Source organism: Danio rerio, chromosome 20 (genome assembly GCF_049306965.1).
Source record: "Danio rerio strain Tuebingen ecotype United States chromosome 20, GRCz12tu, whole genome shotgun sequence".
NCBI classification, from domain to species: domain Eukaryota; kingdom Metazoa; phylum Chordata; class Actinopteri; order Cypriniformes; family Danionidae; genus Danio; species Danio rerio.
In genome coordinates this window covers 48,487,501-48,508,337 of record NC_133195.1, presented here as the reverse complement: position 1 = coordinate 48,508,337, position 20,837 = coordinate 48,487,501, and the positions used below count along the sequence as shown (strand labels likewise).

At 30.6% G+C, this 20,837-nt stretch overlaps 1 protein-coding gene across 2 annotated transcripts in view; it reads left to right on the top strand.

Annotated features, from left to right (window-relative positions):
- Positions 1–20,837, top strand: part of klhl29 (kelch like family member 29) — a 608,122-nt gene that overhangs the window by 199,503 nt on the left and 387,782 nt on the right. For both annotated transcript variants that reach the window (XM_073933675.1, XM_003200753.7), the window contains exon 3: positions 11,979–12,269. Coding sequence is in view for 1 of the 2 variants with exons in the window: in XM_003200753.7 (XP_003200801.4) it covers positions 12,009–12,269 (261 nt within the window). In the remaining variant the exon portion in view is untranslated. The remainder of the gene's footprint in view (positions 1–11,978; positions 12,270–20,837) is intronic.

Below are 20,837 nucleotides of genomic sequence, written 5' to 3'. Positions count from 1 at the left end.
CGGCAAAGCCTGCTTTGCTCTTTCTGTGTTTGGAATGGGAATCATAACTGACTCTGAGATGTTCATTCAGAAATCGAACTGAAAGTATTGTGTAGCATGTGTTTGATTCACATTAATATGAAGATTCAGTAGGAAAAGGTTGCTCCTGTTTGATTCATTGAAAAGATCACAATGATTTGAATGATTCACTTATGGATCTGTGTTTGACTTGGTTCACAAAAATTCGTTCAGTTTGTTCTGTAATTGAACAAGCTTTTGTGTGTGTTTGTTTCTGCTTGATTCAGTTCTTTTCAATGAATGATTCACTTATGAATCAGACTATACAGGTTGTGCTTTTTGTGTTTGTTTCAACAAAAATAACTGATTCAGTTTGTTCTGTATTAAAACCAAGCTGTTTGTGTTTGATTCTTTGAAAAGATCTTGGTCAATAGAGTCATTCGATTACAAATCTGACTACACTGGTCGAAAAAACTGATCAAGTTTGTTCTGTTATTGGAATGAGCTGTTTGTATTTGACTCTAATGATTCAGTTCTTTTCAATGAATCGTTCATTAATAAATCAGGCTATACTGGTTTTGCTTTTTGTTTGTTTGTTTGTTTGTTTGCTTTATTTATAGAGCACATTTAAAAACAACAGATGTTGACCAAAGTGCTTTACAAAACGACCAGCATACAAAATCTATACCTATATATAAAAATTGTGCAAAATATATAAAACAGATTAAAATTAATTAATTACAATCAAAGGCAAGAGACAGAAGGTGATTTTTTAGATGAGACTTAAAAGCACCAAGTGAAGAACATGACCGGATCTGTAAAGGCAGACCATTCCACAGTCGGGGGGCTGCAGCAGAAAAAGCCCTGTCACCTCTTGATTTCAACCGCGTTTTGGGGACAACTAGCTGAAACGTGTTTTCAGACCTGATTGGCCTCAATGAAGTGTGCCAGTGAAGAAGCTCAGAAATGTAAGTCGGTGCCAGACCATTCAAACTTTCAAAAACTAGTAGCAATAACTCATATTGAATTCTAAATTGGACTGGGAGCCAGTGAAGAGACAATAAAACTGGTGAGATACCAGAATTTTTTTTTGTCCCAGTTAAAAGCCTAGCAGCTGCATTTTGAACCAGCTGCAGGCGTGCTATTGATGCCTGTGAAACTCCAGAATACAAAGAGTTACAGTAGTCCAGTCTTGACATAATAAAAACATTAATGACAGTTTCCAGCTCTTTAAAAGAAAGAAAAGGCTTCAATTTGGCAATTTTGTGACTGATTCATACAAATAACTGATTCAGTTTGTTGTGTAATTGGACTGTGCTGTTTATGTTTGACTCTTATGTTTTAGTTATTTTCAAGTGAATCATTCACTTATAATTTAGACTATTCTGGTTTTTCTGGTTCTGATTCTGTGTTTTCTGTCATTTGAATTGAGCAGTTTGTGTTTGATTTTAATGATTCAGTTTATTTCATGGAATCAGTCACTTGTGAATCAGACGGGTTGTGCAGATTGTGTTTGGTTCACAAAAAAAAAAGATTTAGTTTGTTCTGTAATTGGACTGTGCTCTTTGTGTTTGAATTAGATGATTCGGTTATTTTCAGTGAATCATTTACTTATGAATCAGACTACACTGGTTAGCTGTTTGTGACTGATTCAAACAAATAACTGATTCAATGTTTCTGTAATTGCAATGAGTAGTTTGTGTTTGATTCTAATGATTCAGTTCATTTAAATGAATCATTTTCTTACAAATCAGGCTACACTGGTTGTGCTATTTGTGACAGGTTCACAAAAATAACTGATTCAGTTTGCTTTGTAGTTAGAATGAGCTGATTGTGCTGTTTGTGATTGACTAATAATTCCGTTCTTTTAAAGTGAATCATTCACTTAAAAATCAGACTATACAGGTTGTGCAGATTCTGTTTAATTCACAAAAATAAAAGATTCAATTTGTTTTCTAATTGGACTGTGCTGTTTGTATTCAGCTCAAATGATTCAGTTCTTTTTAGTGAATTATTCACCTATGAATCAGACTTTACTGATTTTGCCATTTGTGACTGGTTTTCAAAAAAACCCTGAATTATTGGTTTAGTAATTGGACTGTGCTTTTTGTGTTTGAATCCAATGATTCAGTTCTTTTAAAGGAATTGTTCACTTATGAATCAGACTGTACTGGTTGTGCAGATTGCATTTGGTTCACAAAAATAACTGATTCAGTTTGTTTTGTAATTGGAATGAGCTGTTTGTGTTTAAACCTAATGATTCAGTTCTTTTCAGTGAATCATTCACTTTTGAATCAGACTATAGTGGTTGTGCTATTTGTGACTGGTTCACAAAAATAACTGATTCAGTTTGTTCTGTAATTGGAATGAGCTGTTTGTGTTTGACTCCACTGATTCAGTTCTTTTTAAGGAATCATTTACTTGTGAATCAGACTACATTGGTTGTGCTTTTTGTGTCTATTACACAAAAATAACTGATTCACTTGTTTTGTAATTGGACTCAGCTATTTTTGCAGTGTTTGATTTCATGAGAAGGACTGATTCACTAGAATCATCCCCTTATGAATCAGACTACACTGTTTGTGGCTGAAATGACTCATTTTTATTATAAAATATCTTAAAAAGCAATTTATTGAAGTAATGGCAAAGCTGAAAACATAATGAGACAGTTATACAATAGCACAGCTAAACATGCCCGTCTAGAGCAGTTATTACACCACATCCAGTACAACCCTTAATGCAGATGTGTTGTATGTTTACAGAGACAGCAGTGGATCAATAGCAGATCACATGTGAATGCTGATTCATGTACAGCACACCGAATATAAGCCTGAGCCACTGGAGTCTGCTTTATTGTGATCTGAATGAAAGGATTTAGTAATAAAATGTCCATCTCCACTACTAATGCACTGTAGACTTGCTGTAGCCCATGAGATTTACACCTCATTAATGTCAGAAATATAGAAAGATGGTGTTAGCAAGAACTGTTTTATCACTGATAGTGTGCAATAAAATGCAAGAATAAAACAGATGGATAAATAGAGTAGAGATGGAGAGGGTTTGTGCTTTATTTTTCTCTGAAAGAAACAACATACAGTGCTCAGCATAAGTTGAGTGCAGCCCATTTTAAAGATGAATATGTTTGGTCATTTCTCAGTGAATATAGGCAATGTATTTTGGTGCATTTAAACAAAACAGATTTATTAAACAGATATATTTACTAAAATAATATTTTAGTCACCAAACATTTAGAAATTGAAAGATAATACAATTAAATTCAAGCTAAATATCGCCTAAAAATTGCAACCTACAATTTTTTTTCCTATTTTTTAAATTAGTATTTAATTTATTTCTATAACATATAAATTTGGCTGTACTACTTTTTGGACCATTATCACAAGTTATTTTGTTCGATAAGCTCCACATTTGGCTTCAGTACTGAGTAATGTAATGTAAATGCACAAATATTTAATTGTACAGCTTCCTATTAAAAATATTATTTTTAGCACTGTATACTGGAAAATATTATAATGTAATATATATATTCTACATTATGCATTTTTTCTCTTTTTAAGAGCAACAATAAATAAATACATTGATAAACCACTTAATAAAAACAATACAAACAAATATCACTAAACTGTCTTTCAAAAAAAGAAAACAAAAAGTTGTATAATGTAACATATTACATTTTGCTATATTTTTTAAATAAAAAAGTAAATTACTTAGTAAAACAAAAAATACTGAATTTTAATTTAAGTAATATTCTTTTTTTCAAAAATGAAAATATATATATATATATATAGTTGAGGTCAGAATTATTAGTCCCCCTGAATTATTATCACCCGTTTATTTTTTTTCCCCTCAATTTCTGTTAAACCAACTGAGGATTTTTTTAAACACATTTCTAAACATAGTTTTAATAACTCATTTCTAATAATTGATTTATTTTATCTTTGCCATGATAACACCATAGAAAATTTGATTAGATATTTTTCAAGACACTTCTATACAGCTCAAAGTGACATTTAAAGGCTTAACTAGGGTAATTAGGTTAACTACAGGTTAGGGTAATTAGGCAAGTTATTGTTAAATGATGGTTTATTCTGTATACTATCGGAAAAAATATAGCTTAAAGGGGCTAATAATTCTTGATTTTTAAAATAAAAATTATAATATAATATTACATATATTATATTTATATATTATATTTGTATATAATAAAGGTAAATAACTTAATAAAATAATTATATTTTTAGTTTTTTTTTTTTTTTTTCAAAAAATAAATATATCGTAATATAATGTGATATATTATACATCCTACTATATATTTGAAATAAAATAGATAAATAAGTAAACTACTTAATAAAACAAAAACATTGTATTTTAATTTAACTTATGAGTGAATAAATAAATAAATAAATAAATAAATATTATTTAAAAAAAAGAAGGTCGCTGATTCGAGGCTTGGCTGGGTCAGTTAGCGTTTCTGTGTGGAGTTTGCATTTTCTCCCTGTGTTGGCGTGGGTTTCCTCTGGGTGCTCCGGTTTCCTCAACAGTCCAAAGACATGCGCTGTAGGTGAATTGGGTAAGCTAAATTCCCCATAGTGTATGAGTGTATGGATGTTTCCCAGTGATGGGTTGCAGCTGGAAGGGCATCCGCTGTATAAAACATATGCTGGATAAGTTGGCGGTTCATTCCACTGTGGCGACCCCAGATTAATAAAGGGACTAAGCCGACAAGAGAGTTAATAAATAAATAAAATAAAAAATTTTTATGAAATCAAATTATAGATAATATAAATAATAAACGGTGGCACGGTGGCTTAGTGGTTAGCACAGCAAGAAGGTTGCTGGTATGAGTCCCTGCAGTTGATATTTCTGTGTGGAGTTTGCATATTCTCCCCGTGTTCGCGGAATTGGATGAAATAAAATATGTGTCTGATTCTTAATGTGAGTGTGTATGGGTGTTTCGCAGTACTGGGTTACGGCTGGAAGGGCATCTGCTGCTTGAAATTGTATGCAGGATAAGTTGGCGGTTCATTCCGCTGTGGCGACCCCTGATAAATAAAGGACTAAGCCAAAATAAAATGAATGAATGAATAAAAAATGCAATAAAACAAACAAACAAATAAATAAATAAATATTCTGAAACGGCCTTGGAAAATCAAGATTGGTCCATATATATAATTGAGTATGATATATTGTGCAAGCATGTCCATCAGCGTCAGCTGTGATTCAGAACAGACAGTTGTGTTTTTCACTTTGACTGTATGTGGAGAATACAGAGAGTTGATCCACACGTGTGTTTGCTGTGAATCTACAGCATCAGAGGCGTCTATAACTCTGCCAATCTCTCAAAAGATATGAATAATTAATCAGCTGCTTTTAACATGCGCTGCAATTATAGCATCGGTGTCATTAGCTGCTACTGTATTCTCTCTCTCTCTCTCTGTGTGATTTACTCAGGGGATAGAGTGTGGATCTTGTGTGTTATGAATATTTAGGTCTTTTCTCTGTCTCCAGACGAGTGCCATGATGCTTTATCTTCAGCAGGTTACATCTGTTGAATCATGGAAATATGCAGACGCAGACTAACAAGAACAGAGTGACACTGACAGCTGAAGCATATTAGAGAAAAAAATGGTGTGCATTTTTAGGCGGATTCTTTCAGGACTGATTTATTTAGTCGACTTTTTTTTTTTTTTTTTTGGAGTTACGCAACGCTGTTTATGTGGTGGAAAATTGGGAAAGATGACACAGACACACAAGCTCAGGTTTGTTTAGAATTTGTGGGGACATAACATATAGGTTTTCATCGTTTTTATACTGTAGAAACTACAGTACAATACTGTAGAATACTAAAATAATTACAAGCATAATACTGTAAATTACTGTATTATACTGTACAGTATTATACTGTAGAAACATTAGACGCATCATAACTGCTTCTCAAATGGCACACTATGCACTATGTACGTAAGCACTTGCATAATCAATAGCGTTGTATATGTATGTTGTATCTTCACAAATGGAACACAAATTTTATTTTACTTATCAGGAATTCAAACAATTTCTTAGATGACTTTTGATGATTGCCAAATTAGGGAAGTAAATGACCAAACTACCAAATAATACCTGCTATGAGTGTTACCGCGTTTACCATCGGAAGGCGCTATAATCCCTTTCGTAGGAGAATTTTGCTTTCACAATTACAAAATAAAGAAAGTAACCCAACATCAGTGGACGAAAGCTCCGCCTCTTCCGCTACGAGAGCAAATCTGCGGCTGTTGAGTGCGTAAAGTGTCCAACATTATACACTTCATTTTAAGGACTTGAATAAGTGCATCATCCAGGTATTTAAAGTGCACTTATTATTTTAGGAGTATTTAGTGTGAATGCACTACTTACACTATTTATACTAAAAAATGGCATAGAATAAGTATCCGATTTGGGACGCAGCTTGTATTTTCTTTGTCCTTACCCCTTTCGCTAAACCCAAACCTCACTGAAAAATGTTTTACTTTTTAAAAGTCATTTTTTATGATTTAAAAACTCTTTTTGAGATAAGTTGCGTCCTCATAATGCACCTCCTTCTTATAATACCTGTGTGTATACTGTAAAAAAAATGCTGTAAAATTGACATTGCTGCTGGCAATTGTGGTTGTCAGTTATACTGTCAAATTTATTGTGCTTGTAAAATTCACAGTGTGCTTGTGAACTGTACAGTGTGCTTGTAAATTTTGCCAGTAATACTTTAGAATTTACAGTGTGCTTATAAAATGCACAGTGTGCTTGTAACTTTTGCCAGTAATACAGTAAAATTTACAGTGTACTTGTAAAATTAACTGTGTGCTTATAAATGTTGGCAGTAATACTTTACAAAATTTACAGTGTGCTTGTAAAATGTACAGTGTGCTTGTAACTTTTGCTAGAAATGCTATACGTTTTTCCAGTAATACTGTTAAATTTACAGTGTGGTTGTAAATTTACCAGTAATACTTTAAAAGTTCCTAGTAATATTGTAAATTTACAGTGTGCTTGTAAAATTTACAGTATGCTTAAAAGTGTTGCCAGTAAAACTTTAAATTTTACAATGTGCTCGTAAAATTTGCAATGTGCTTGTAAATTTGCCAGTAATACTTTAAAAGTTCCTAGTAATACTGTAAATTTACAGTGTGCCTTATAAAATTTACAGTATGCTTATAAATGTTGCCAGTACTACATTAAAATTTAAAGTGTGCTGATGAAATTTACAGTGTGCTTGCACTTTTGACAGTAATGCTATAAATTTTGCCAGTTATACTGTAAAAGTTCCTAGTAATACTGTAAATTTACAGTGTGCTTGTAAAATGTACAGTCTGCTTGTTGATTTTGCCTGTAATATTGTTAATTGTGCCAGTAGTACTGTACAAATTGCCAGTAATACTGTTAAATTGACTGTGTGTTTGTAAATTTTGCCAGTAATACTGTAAAAATTTACAGTGTGATTGTAAATTTTGCCAGTAATACTGTGAAATGTGCAAGTGATACTATAAAGTTTACAGTGCTTGTAAATTTTGTCACTAATATTGAAAAAATTCTCAGTAATATGGTAAAGTACAGTGTGCTTGTGCAATTTCCCAGTAATACTGTAAATGTGGCTAGTAATACTGTAAAAATTGCAGAACCAGAGTACACTGTAAAAAATAAATCTGTAAAATTTACGGTAAAAAAACAGCAGCTGTGGTTGCCACCGTTAAAAACACGGTACAAACCGTAAAAGTAATTTTTTCATTTTTAATTACCGTATTTTATTAATTTATAGAGGTAATATATCTGTATTTTGAATGATCAACATCTACACATCTTTTGTTAGACATGTTAGCACACCCACATTCAGGTGGTGATGAGAAAGTTACATAATGAGTCAATGCTCATCACAATCAGCTTCTCCCACAAGCAGAAGGGAGTATCAGCATATAGAGGGTGCTCAGTGTCATCCACACAGCTATAAACACCAGTATGGTAACACGCATAAAATTAAAGTCATGAAATAAACAGTGTTTATCAACATTAGATGTAACATAAATCTCTAATGTACATAACTGATGGGGAAACAACTAAATAGATCCATATTAATGTCAACCAAATGCATAAAAAAGTTATGTGCCATGCAGGGAATTCTGGGAAAGTCAATTTACAGTTATTCGCCGTATATTTTAAGGAAACATACCGTTAACCAGGTTACGGATTTGTACTGTAGCAGTTTTTTACTGTTGAAATCCCTATCACCAATAATACTGTACAATTTACAAGTGCACTGCAATTATAATTGCAGTGCACTTGTAAATTGTACATTATTATTGGGAACCAAAAATGGCAGTAATACTGTAAACTTTATAGCATTTTTTAGTGTAGTTATGTACAGTAGATTTGTAACCTCTATTCCAGACAAAGACACACATATAAACACACACAAACACTGCAGAATTGGTTCCTGCCTTAAATTAAGTTGAATCAAATATATTTTGCAAGCCATTTCAACTCATATCAATAAAACACATTAAATTTGTATATTTAAAAAAAAATGAAACCAGGTTAACTTAAGAGTTTATAATATTTTTTTCTTCTGGAAAAAAGTGTTATTTGTTTTATATCGGCTAGAATAAAATCTGTTTTAATTTTTTTTAATAACTCTTATAAGGTCAATATCATTAGCCCCCATTAAGCAATATTTTATCACTATTATACAATGCCTTGCCTAATTACCCTAGTTAACCTAATTACCCTAGTTAAGCCTTTAATTGTCACTTTAAGCTGTATAGAAGTGTCTTGAAAAAATATCTAGTCAAACATTATTTACTGTCATCATGGCAATGAAAAAATAAATCAGCTAAAACAATTTATATTTAGAAGTTTGTTGAAAAAATCTTCTGTTTGTTAAAGAGAAATTGGGGGAAAATATACAGAGCGGCTAATAATTCTCACTTCAACTGTACATCACGCTGGCTTCTCAAACTCTTCTGTCTTGTTCAGCTGACTCCAATATAAAACAGCGAGCCAAATTGCAATAAATCCTGAATTTGTTGCAGCGGATCTGCCAAAAGTGGCTTATTTTACTAACAGCTTAATCTGTTCCCTCCCAAACAAACAGAGAAGCTAATAATGCCACTCTCAAAAGCCAGAGTTATTAGATAGAGAAACACCACCAGATAAAGGAGACACTGCAAATAAGCCCAGAATCAGGTTAAGCGGACCCCGCCACATTGTTTTCTTGCATCGTGTCCTGCAATAAATGCGCAATAAAGACAGCGATTCGATTTATTAAAATCACAAGGCCTTGCAGCTGGACTGTTTTTAGCTGGTTAGGAGAAATTGGGATATTTGGACGGATCTCACACGCATCTGGAAGAGTGCAAGATTTCTTGTAAACTTCAGTTTTTTTTCTTGTGGGGCTTGTTAATAAATGGTATTTTTTCCTCTTGGGAAGGCTGTAAATGTGTTATTTTTAAAATGAAAAGGCGGCTGCTGCTGGGAAATGCTTGTTATTTGTTTAAAGGTTGTTTTGAATAATTTTTTTACACAATATGTAATTAATTGAATTATATTCTAGTTTATTTGTATAGCGCTTTTCACAATAATTATTGTTTCAAAGCAGCTTTACAATGGGTGCACATTATTGTATTGCAATTAGAAGCTAAGGTTATTAGTGTTGTGTATATATGTAGGAGAAATATATGTGTGTGTTTAGGTTTTTTTGTAGCTTTATATTAATATAATTTTATCTTTATATTTTTTTTATAGTATAATTGAAATATTTGTGTCTGGTTTTTTTTTTATCTGCTTGCTTATTTATTTATTTATTTATTTATTTATTTATTTATTTATTTATTTATTTATTTATTTATTTATTTATTCTATATTTCAAGTTGAATTTCAGTTGTATTAGTTTATTTTTTGTTTTACTTTATTTGCTTTGTACATCTCATTTATTCTATTTGATTGTTGTTGATTTTATTTGTTGATTTAATTTGTTTAGTTTTATCTAATTGTTTATTTTTTGTATTTTAGGTATACCCAGTATAATTATTTTGTTTATCTGTTTGTTTATTCAAATGTAATTTTATTTAGCTTCTATTTCTTTGCTTTTATTTCATTATAAAACAAACAAAAGCAGCTTTTTTTCATTTGATTTGTATTTATTTATTTATGTTAAACTATTTAATAATAATAATAATAATAATAATAATAATAATAATAGTTATTATTATTATTATTATTATTATTATTATTATTATTATTATTATTATATTAATAATATCAGTTAATAATAATAATAATAATAGTAATAATAATAATAATAACAATAATAAATAATAATAATTATTATTATTATTATTATTATTATTATTATTATTATTATTATTATTATTATTTTAATGACAAAGAATATTTTGTTTGTCTTTGGTCAGGCTAAAAAGTCATCAACAATGGACCAACAATATTACGCAATCTTATACAACCCTTCTATCAATATTACATATTTTTTACACAGAGCGGAAGCAATGCCAGTCTAAAATCCCTCTTTTTTTACCCACAGTCTGGCAGATATTGAGATGTTTGCAGCAAGTTTTCTAGCGTTGCATGTCAAACCTGCCAAGAAGCTCCATTTGTTTGCTGAGTTTCATTTTGTTTGTGTTTTGGCTGTGTATATTCTCCATCGCTCTCTTTTGTATTTATAAATTTGTATTTTATTAAGGAGAAGTCTATTAAGTCATTTTTGAATTGGAAGTTTTTAAACTCAGTAAAAAAAAAAAAAAATTATCAGTTAAAAATCTATTCATATAAATTGACATTTATTTATTTATTTATTTATTTATTTATTTATTTATTTATTTGATTGTTTGTTTGCTTGTTTGTTTGTATACTCATTTATTTGTTTTTAATTCCTTAAATTAATTGTTCATTATTTGATTTCTAAATAGATTGTATTTTATTTTACTTTTTTTTGTTGTTTTATTGAATTAATTAATTTTTAAAAGTATTATTAGCTCAGGAATTAGCCCATATTTCCATATTAAATACATTTTATTTACTTATATTTCTATATTATTTAAAAAGAATTTGCCAATGTCAAACCTGCCAAGAAGCTTTACTTCCTTATTTATCTCTACTTTATTTATTTATTTATTTATTTAATTATTTATTTATTTATTTATTTATTTATTTATTCGTTCATTCATTCATTCATTCATTTATTCATTCATTCGTTCATTCATTTGTTCATTCATTTATTCATTCATTTGTTATTTATTCATTTACTCATTCACTCATTCATTCATTCATTTATTAAACATATTTACTTTGATTCTTTAATTCCACTTTATTGATTACCAAATTATGCAATTTTATTTATTATTATTATTATTATTATTATTATTATTATTATTATTGTTGTTGTTGTTGTTGTTGTTGTTGTTGTTGTTTTTATTATTATTGTTGTTGTTGTTATTGTTATTATATGATTAATTTATTATTTTTATTGTTCTTTGTTAATTTAATCTCATTTTAAAATTATTATTAGCCCATATTTCATATATATATATATATATATATATATATATATATATATATATATATATATATATATATATAGTATACTATTTAATTAAATTATATATTATATTTTGTATTTTTTATTATATTTCCCTTTTTATTTTAATTATTTATTTAATTGTATATTTAATTATTATTAGTTAATATTTTTTTTTGTTATTTTATTTTATTTATTACTTTTTTCAGTTTTAACACATTCACACTTTATATACACATTTTTTTTCTATCCCCTAAAATCCCCCTTTTCACCCACCCTCTGGCAGATATTGAGATGTTTTTCTAGCATTGCACGTCAAACCTGCCAAGAAGCTCGTTTATTTTCTCTGTTCAGTGTTTTGACAGGGTGTAATCATCTCCATATCTCTGTTTGTGTACTCTTTCAGAAAGCGCCTCGTGTCCTCTAAGAGGAAGTGATGTCACGACACCACCACCGCTTCGAGAGGGACTATCGAGGGCCATGGGAGCGTCGCGAGCGTCCCAGCGGCCTCCACAATGGCGGATGTTCCCCAGCAGCACCTCCACCAGTGGCTAACGGTAATAACCGTCCGGGACTCCTTCCTCTGCCAGTGATCCCATCTCTCCTGCCCACACCAGTGACCATCGCAGTGACAACGGCCAGCAACGAACTCAATCTTAAACGCTCCGCTTCATCAGCCGCCGCACCTGTTGTTAAGGTAAATTTGCTTTTAAATCAGGGGCTGATTTAACCAATAAGCGAAGCAGGCAGCCATTTAGGGCCCTGGGAAATTTGGGGGCCCTAATAAATCAACAATTGTTTATTAATAACTTTAAATTCCTTAATTTCACATTCTTTGGAGATATAAACACAAACATTTCGGCTCAAGACCTTTCTCGATGTGTGACACTGACAGTGATGCCCTGGGAAAGCCTTTGTGCTAAAACATTTATGAAAACAATTATACTGTTTACAAGACTAAAGCAGCAAAAAGTGATTATAAGAGTAATATAATATAAATAATTAAATAAATAAATACACAAAACAAACAAACAAACAAACAGAAAATTATAAAACATAGAAAAGGAGATTGAGTGATATGAAATAAATAAATAAATAAATAAATAAATAAATAAATAAATAAATAAATAAATAAATAAATAAATAAAAACTAAATAGTTAAATAAACAAACAGAAAAGGATAAAACAGAAAAGGAGGTTGAGTAATATAGGATAAAAAAAATAAATAAATAAACAGAAAAGGATAAAACATAGAAAAGGAGATTGAGTGACATAAGATAAATAAATAAATAAATAAATACATGAATAAGTAAAAATTAAATAAATAAATCAATAAAAATTAATTAAATAAATAAATAAATAAAAATTAAATAGTTAAATAAACAAACAGAAAAGGATTAAACAGAGAAAAGGAGATTGAGTGATATAACAAACATAAATAAATAAATAAATAAATAAATAAATAAATAAATAAATAAATAAATAAATAAATAAATAAATAAATAAATAAATAAATAAACAGAAAAGGATAAAACATAGAAGAGGAGGTTGAGTAACATAAGAAAAAAATTATCTAAATAAATAAATAATTAAAGAAAACAGAAAAGAATAAAACATGGAAAAGAAGATTGAGTGATATAAGAAAAAAATAAATAGAAAGAAAGAAAGAAAAGAAAACAGAAAACAATAAAAGAGAATAGAGAAAAGATATAATAATAAAAATAGATAAATAATTAAAATAAACAATTAAATATGATATATATATAAATCAATAATGGTGCATTTTAGGACTGTTGTGTCCCATGGCTGGATTTGCTTAGGGCGCCCAAATCACTAAATCCGCCCCTGATCCAAATCGCACTTTTTTTTCTTACTTTTTCATTTGGGCTCACTTTGCCAGATCACTTTATTTGGTCCTCGCTCCTCTTCTCCTCGCTAATTTTCTCTTTCATTATGCAAATGAGGAACTCCTAGCACTGGGCCTGAATTAAGCTCGTTGTGGAGTCTGTTGTGGGCAAGAAATAAAAGGGTGTCAGCTTTTGCTGTTTGAGTGGAGATGAATGGCATTCTGCTGAATTAGTTGAAGGAAGGAAAAAAGCAAAGAAAAACTCCTCTTCATGCCGTTTAATCAGATTAGCTTCTGTTTCACTACGATTTCATGCGCGGAGACGGTTTACTATCTAGTTGCCATGCGGCTCTTGCAGCCCACGCTTTGCTAATGCATTGACTGACATGACCTTTGTTTTTCAATATTTTGAAGGTATTGTTGGGTAGAGGTCATACGGGGTCTGTTTACTGTGTTTACTGTGCTGTTGGTGGAGAGTATGGGTGATAGTCCTGTATGGTTCAGCTTCTAATTGACCTATAAGTTCATAATTATTGTATGATGACTTAATTATGATGACAGCCTTATTTTATTATTATTATTATTATTATTATTATTATTGTTATTATTATTATTATTATTATGCGTTTTATTTGTCCTATTATTTTTTATTCTATGAATAATATATTATTTTAATTTTATAAATATGTATTTATTTATTTTTTTGTTGATGTTTTTGTCATTGTTATTTTTATTATTATACCATAAAATTAACTTCATTTTAATGTTTCTTTATTGATATACAGTGTAAATTTATATATATAATTATTTTTCACTATTCACACAGAAATGGTTTTCCAATTCTATTGTGATACTTTTCCGTTGTTGTTGTTGTTTCGCCTGACAGATGTTTATTTTGTTTTATTTTTAATTGGTCCTTTAATTTATTTAATTTATATATATATATATATATATATATATATATATATATATATATATATATATATATATATATATATAATAATTTTTTAAATACTTTTTATTTATTTATTTATTTATTTATTTATTTTGTTTATTTATAACTTTAATATTATTATTATTTACATTTTTGAATACCCTTTCTACTGAAATCATTTAAAGAAGGCTAAAAGCACAAGGGGGCTTCATGTCGTTTAATCAGATTAGCTTCTGTTTCACTTCGATTTCATGCATAAAGACGGTTTACTATAGTTGCCTTGTGGCTCTTACAGCCCATGCTCTGCTAATGCAATGACTGACACGACCTTTGTTTCCAAAATTTTAAAGGTATTGTTGGGTAGAGGTCATACAGGGTCTAATATGAGATGTTTACTGTGCCGTTAGTGGACAGTATGGGTGACAGTCCTGTATGGTTCAGCTTCTACCCTAATTGACCTATCGAAAAGACCCTATGACAGAATGCCCGAGCATACTACCTGAGAGCCATTTCAAGGATGTCTTGCCTTAAAGAGACTTTTATATCAGTGTCTGCTACTATTGAGTTTGAATATGTATGTCTCTACTGCCTAGCAACTTCCTGCTAATATAAACATAACTTTCGGACAGCAAAAACATATTTTTACTTGAGATATGTCTTTCAAAAATTGAGATGTCTTTCAGGATATTCAGTGCCACGAAAAAGTCTTCTCACCTGCATGTGAAAGTGAAGAAAAAAATTAAGCCTCGGATATTGGTCTAGCAATCTAAATACATTCTTAGGCTGTATTACCAATGAGTTCGTATTTATAGTATGATGACTTAATTATGACGACCATATTATTATTATGTTTTTATTTGTTCTGTTATTTATTTATTTCATATTATTATTAATTTATTATTTTAATTTTATAAATATGTATTTATTTATTTATTTATTTTTGTTTTTGTTTTTTTGTCATTATTTTTGTTATTATACCATAAAATTTACTTCATTTTAATGTTTCTTTATGGATATATATATATATATATATATATATATATATATATATATATATATATATATATATATATATATATATATATATATATATATATATTTTATTTTTATTTATTTATTTATTTTTTTTTACCATTCACACAGTTTTTCAATTCTAATAATTTTTTCGCCTGACAGATGTTTATTTCATTTTATTTTTAATTGGTCCTTTAATTTATCTATTTTATAAATATTATTTTTAAATAATTTTTATTATTAATTTTGTTCATTTGTTTATTTAATATTAATATTATTATTAAGTTTTGAATACCCTTTCTGCTGAAATCATTTAAAGAAGGCTAAAAGCATAAGGGGCTTCATGTCGTTTAATCAGATTAGCTTCTGTTTCACTTCGATTTCATGCATAAAGACGGTTTACTATCTAGTTGCCATGCGGCTCTTGCAGCCCACGCTCTTCTAATGCAATGACTGACGTGCCCTTTGTTTCCAATATTTTGAAGGTATTGTCCAGTCGGGGTCACGTGGTCTAATATGAGGTATTTTGCTGTACAGTTAGTATAGTGAGTCTGCAGAACTAGTGGGCATTGTTGTCCGGGGTAATTTCTCTCAGTTTCCACCTGTAAAAAGTCTCCCAACACAAGACTTGGCCTGCCAGATTTTTCCTCCGCCTCTCTTGAAGCCACTTCAGGGAGCTGGAAATCTTGGCATCTCCAACTACAGCTACTGTCATCTCACATCGGTGGATTTAGTTTGAACTTGTTTTTGCGCTTGAGTGAATTCAGCAGAACTTCTGTGAGTATCAAACCAAAAAGCTTTAGCATTATGTAGATTGTATTAACACTAATGTCCAGAGATTTCTGCTTTGATGTGTCCCTGTTACGCATGGTTTAGTATTGGGGAAATGTTTACATCTACAAATCAGTCTTTTTTTGTGTGTGTGTAAAAAAAAAGTGTGTTTGTGTTTTTCTGGCTCAGATACAGTGACAAAGTTGGTTAAATGAATGGGGATTTTCTTTATTGTGATGACGGCAATGATGTTGAACAACTTTACTTTTGGTGAAAAGTTGAGAACTTGGTCTGACAGACAGACAGACAGACAGACAGACAGACAGACGGATAGACAGACAGATAGACAGATAGATAGATAGATAGATAGATAGATTTTTAGTAATAGAAAGAAAATGCATTTTAATTTAAATATTTATTACAATAACGAATTACAAACTATAAAATTTCAACTATTCATCCATTCCTTTATCCTTTTTCCTTCGACTTAGTCTCTATATTCATCAGGGGTTGCTACAGTGGAATGAACTGCTAACTATTCCAGCCCATCCAGTACTTGGAAACACCCATACACTCACATTCACACACACTCATACACTATGCCATTTTTTATATTCATTTTTATTTTATTTTAGCTTATATAGACAAAGTAAATATTATAATTGTTTTCTTTGCAACTGGCTGAAATAAGGGAATGTTTATTTATTTTTAATGCTTATTTTGTCAAATATTAATTTAACCTTAGTTATTAAAAACATCTAAATATTGATATCTATACTGAAAATCTGGACTGGAAAGACTGGAGTCATGATGCATAAAATACAGCTATACTCCACAGAAATGAACAACATTTTTAAATATATTAAAACTAAAAATGAACAATAAATATTTTTCTGTAAAAAAAATATATAAAATAATATTTTTGTTGTTATTTTTTAGGTAAGGACGTCTTCAGATGTTCAAAAGTACAAAAAAAGTGTTAAAAGGTGTTAAAGTTACAAATAATTTAACTCTACCAAGTAAAAATAAATAAATTATAAATATATTTTAAAAATAAATTAATTAAAATAAAGCTTTTGTTGTTTTTTTTAAAGGATGAATTGTGCCTTAAGCTGATCAATTAAAAAAATAATAATAAATAAATGTTTTGGTTGTTTCTTTAAGTATTAAGTAAGGATGCCTTGAATTGTTCAACAATGCAAAAAAAGGTGTGAAAAAAAGGTTACAAATGATTTAACTTTAAATATAAATAAACAAAATTTAAACATATGATTAAAAAAAATCAACATTGATAATTAGCTGCAAAACACTGAAGACTGAAGTAGTGAGACTTCAGCTTTGCTCCACAGAAATAAACTACAATTTTAAATATACCGAAATAAGTAGTAGTAAGTAGTGCTGTCGCCTCACAACCAAGAAGGTCGCTGGGTCGCTGGTTCAAACCTCGGCTCAGTTGGCGTTTCTATGTGGAGTTTGCATGTTCTCCCTGTGTCGCGTGGGTTTCCTCTGGGTGCTCAGCTTTCCCCCACAGTCCGCTATGGCGCCCCGGATGAATAAAGGGACTAAGCCGACAAGAGAATGAATGAATGAATGAATAAATAAATAAATAAATAAATAAATAAATAAATAAATAAATAAATAAATAAATAAATAAATGTTTTAGTTGTTTATTTTTTAAATATTAAGAATGCATTGAATTGTAAAAAAATGTGTGTGAAAAAAAGTGTGATAAAAAAAATAGCTTAACTTCAAGTGTAAATAAACTTTAACTTCAAATTTAAACATTTGATTAAAAAAATCAATATTGACAATCAGCCGCAAAACCCTAATGTCACATACAATGTCACATACACATAAAACAGTAATGACAGATACAATTCAGCTTTGCAATATTTTTTAATGTATGTAAATAAAAAAATTAACAATAAAAATATTATAAACTTTAAAAACTTAAAGAAAAAATACAATTGTATTGTTTTTAGATTAATTTGTCCATATTAAGTGCATCCTTGAGGGTAAGAAAATATATGTACAATAAAGAAACACATTTACAAAATGTTTGCGCTAAATAAATAATCAAAAAGGTCTGTTTTCCTTAAGTAATGAAATAAAGAAACAACAGCGAACAGGTTTGGAGTGACATGACAGCGGGTAAATAATGACAGAAGTTCTCTTTTAAGTCAGCAGCGCTGCTACTTTCGCTTCAGTTAGTCCCCGGTGCTGAAGTGAATGTGTTTACCTCGGTTTTCTTTAATTACCGCCTGAAGGAAAGTCATCAGAAACAGCAGAGTCTTGAGGGAGCCACGCTTTCTCTGTCATCCGCCATCAAAGCCCTCATGTTGTCCTGCCCACCCAACAGTCCAGCTCAGAGATGCCATTCAGATCAATATAAAAGCAAACGCAGCAGAAAGACAGATCACAAAGCTTTATCTAACAGCAGAGAGAGCAATATCAGCTTCCCCCCGTATGACAGGACTTTCTAATAAGCATAAAGTGTGTGTGTGTGTATATGTGTGTGTGGTTAGGTGAATAGGGTAGTAACATTAGCTAGTTACCATAATAATTCCGCAGCTGATTGGTTTATTGATATTATTTTGTTTTGTTTTATGAGTTTTCGACAATATTACAGTTGAAGTCAAATTATATTAGCCTCCTGTGAAAAATTTTATTCCCCCCCCCCAGTGTTGTTTAAGTGGGAGATGATTTTATTTCAATACAATTTTAAACATTATAGTTTTTATAATTAATTTCTAATCAATAAATTCTTTTGTTTTTGTCACGGCGACAGATTCTAATATTTTTCTAGATTTTTATTTTTAAAGATATTAATATTTAACTTGGCGACGCAGTGGCGCAGTAGGTAGTGCTATTCTGTGTGGAGTATGCATGTTCTCCCTGCGTTCGCGTGGGTTTCCCCCACAGTCCAAATACATGCGGTACAGGTGAATTGGGTAGGCTAAAATTGTCCGTAGTGTATGTGTGTGAATGAGTGTGTGTGGATGTTTCCCAGAGATGGGTTGCGGCTGGAAAGGCATCCGCTGTGTAAAAACGTGCTAGATAAGCTTGTGGTTTATTCCGCTGTGACGACCCTGGATTAATAGTGGGACTAAGCCAAAAAGAAAATGAATGAATATTCAACTCTAAAGGTGTAATTTAAAGACTTAACTTGGTTAATGGGTTAACCAGGCAAGTTATGTTAATTAGGCAAGCTCTGTAGACAATCAAAAAAAATAATGCAACAGTTTCTGTCTGGTTCTCGAATCTGATTGGCTGATAGTCATGCGATATTCTGCAATATCAGCACTCGTACAGCCTCCTCACTCTTCTGTATTGCTCCGACCAGATGGAGTGACAGCGGATCAATGAACTCACTACAGTTTGACAAATATTGCAGCTGCTGAACAACATAATACACTTTTGAGGCTTTTTTAGGAAAGAATGTAGTTGTTTAGATTGCAAATGTGCAGTTTATTTTTAAGTATAGTGCCTATTTTAAACATTTATAACATTTGAGATACAGCATGTCTGCATCCATCAGCCTGTCATTTTGAGCAGAGCAAAGACGGCTGACTTTCCACCACAAGATGGCGACAGAATAAATGATGAATTACCTGGGGGGAGAGAAAGTAGTTTAATGTGCTTAAATCAAAGAAATAAATCTAACAAAACTCAGTAACTGTTTTCAACAAACTAAACTAAATATGAAAAGAAAAGCATGAAAAGAAACATCTTTAACGCACCAAACGTCTTAACTATACTAAATTAACTAAAAACAAAACATACAGAAAACAACACATTCTCCTGAACCTAATGAACTAATACAAAATATAAATCTCAGTGTTGTATATGTATATTACTCGCCTTACTCACTCCTACACCCTCTCCGAGGTATCACTCTCGAACATTTTAGTTGACTGGACAAGTTCACAAGCGAACACATTGCATTATCAAATTTAAAAACTTTAGACAAGAGCATTAAACATGAGCAAAACCCATTTTCTCAGACTAGCCCTTGCAAGAGAGACTGTCCTCACAGAGACCCACAGAAAGAATAAGAGCGAGAGATGGAAAGAGAGAGAGATAGATCGCCATTGCAGTTTGGGCTCGGCTTTTAAAGGCTACGCCAACCAGCGATTGGTGGCGCAAACCCAGCGTCAGCGGCCAACGTCATCGACACGAAATGCAGATCCTCCAATGCCGTTCGTACCTGTAACACATGCATAAAACGACACACCCACATACAAACAAACACACACATATCCAAAATACGTACTGCAAGTGAACGTAACAATATTTGTCTCATGAAAGTCATGAGGCAGAAAAGTTTCAAAAAGGAAATAATAATGTTTGAGACTGAAAACGACAGCCGTAAGAGAGAACAATGTCAAATGTATTGTTCTATTTTTATAAATTGTGCATTAGAAACACATTGCTTTATTTGAATTATTAATATTTTTTGATGCAAAGATGTTATAATCTGTACATAAAATACAAATAAATTGTCATTAATTTTTAATAAAAAAAATTTTATATTAAATAACTTGGGGAAAAAAAAAATGCTTCCGACCTTAAAACACTTTTACATGATTAATATTTATTTTTCCTGTTCATTTATTGTTTCTTCAGGTGTGCTAAACTTTTCACATGCATTCAAATCACTCTATAAAACGAATTGCATCAAATAAACTGACTAAAAGTGG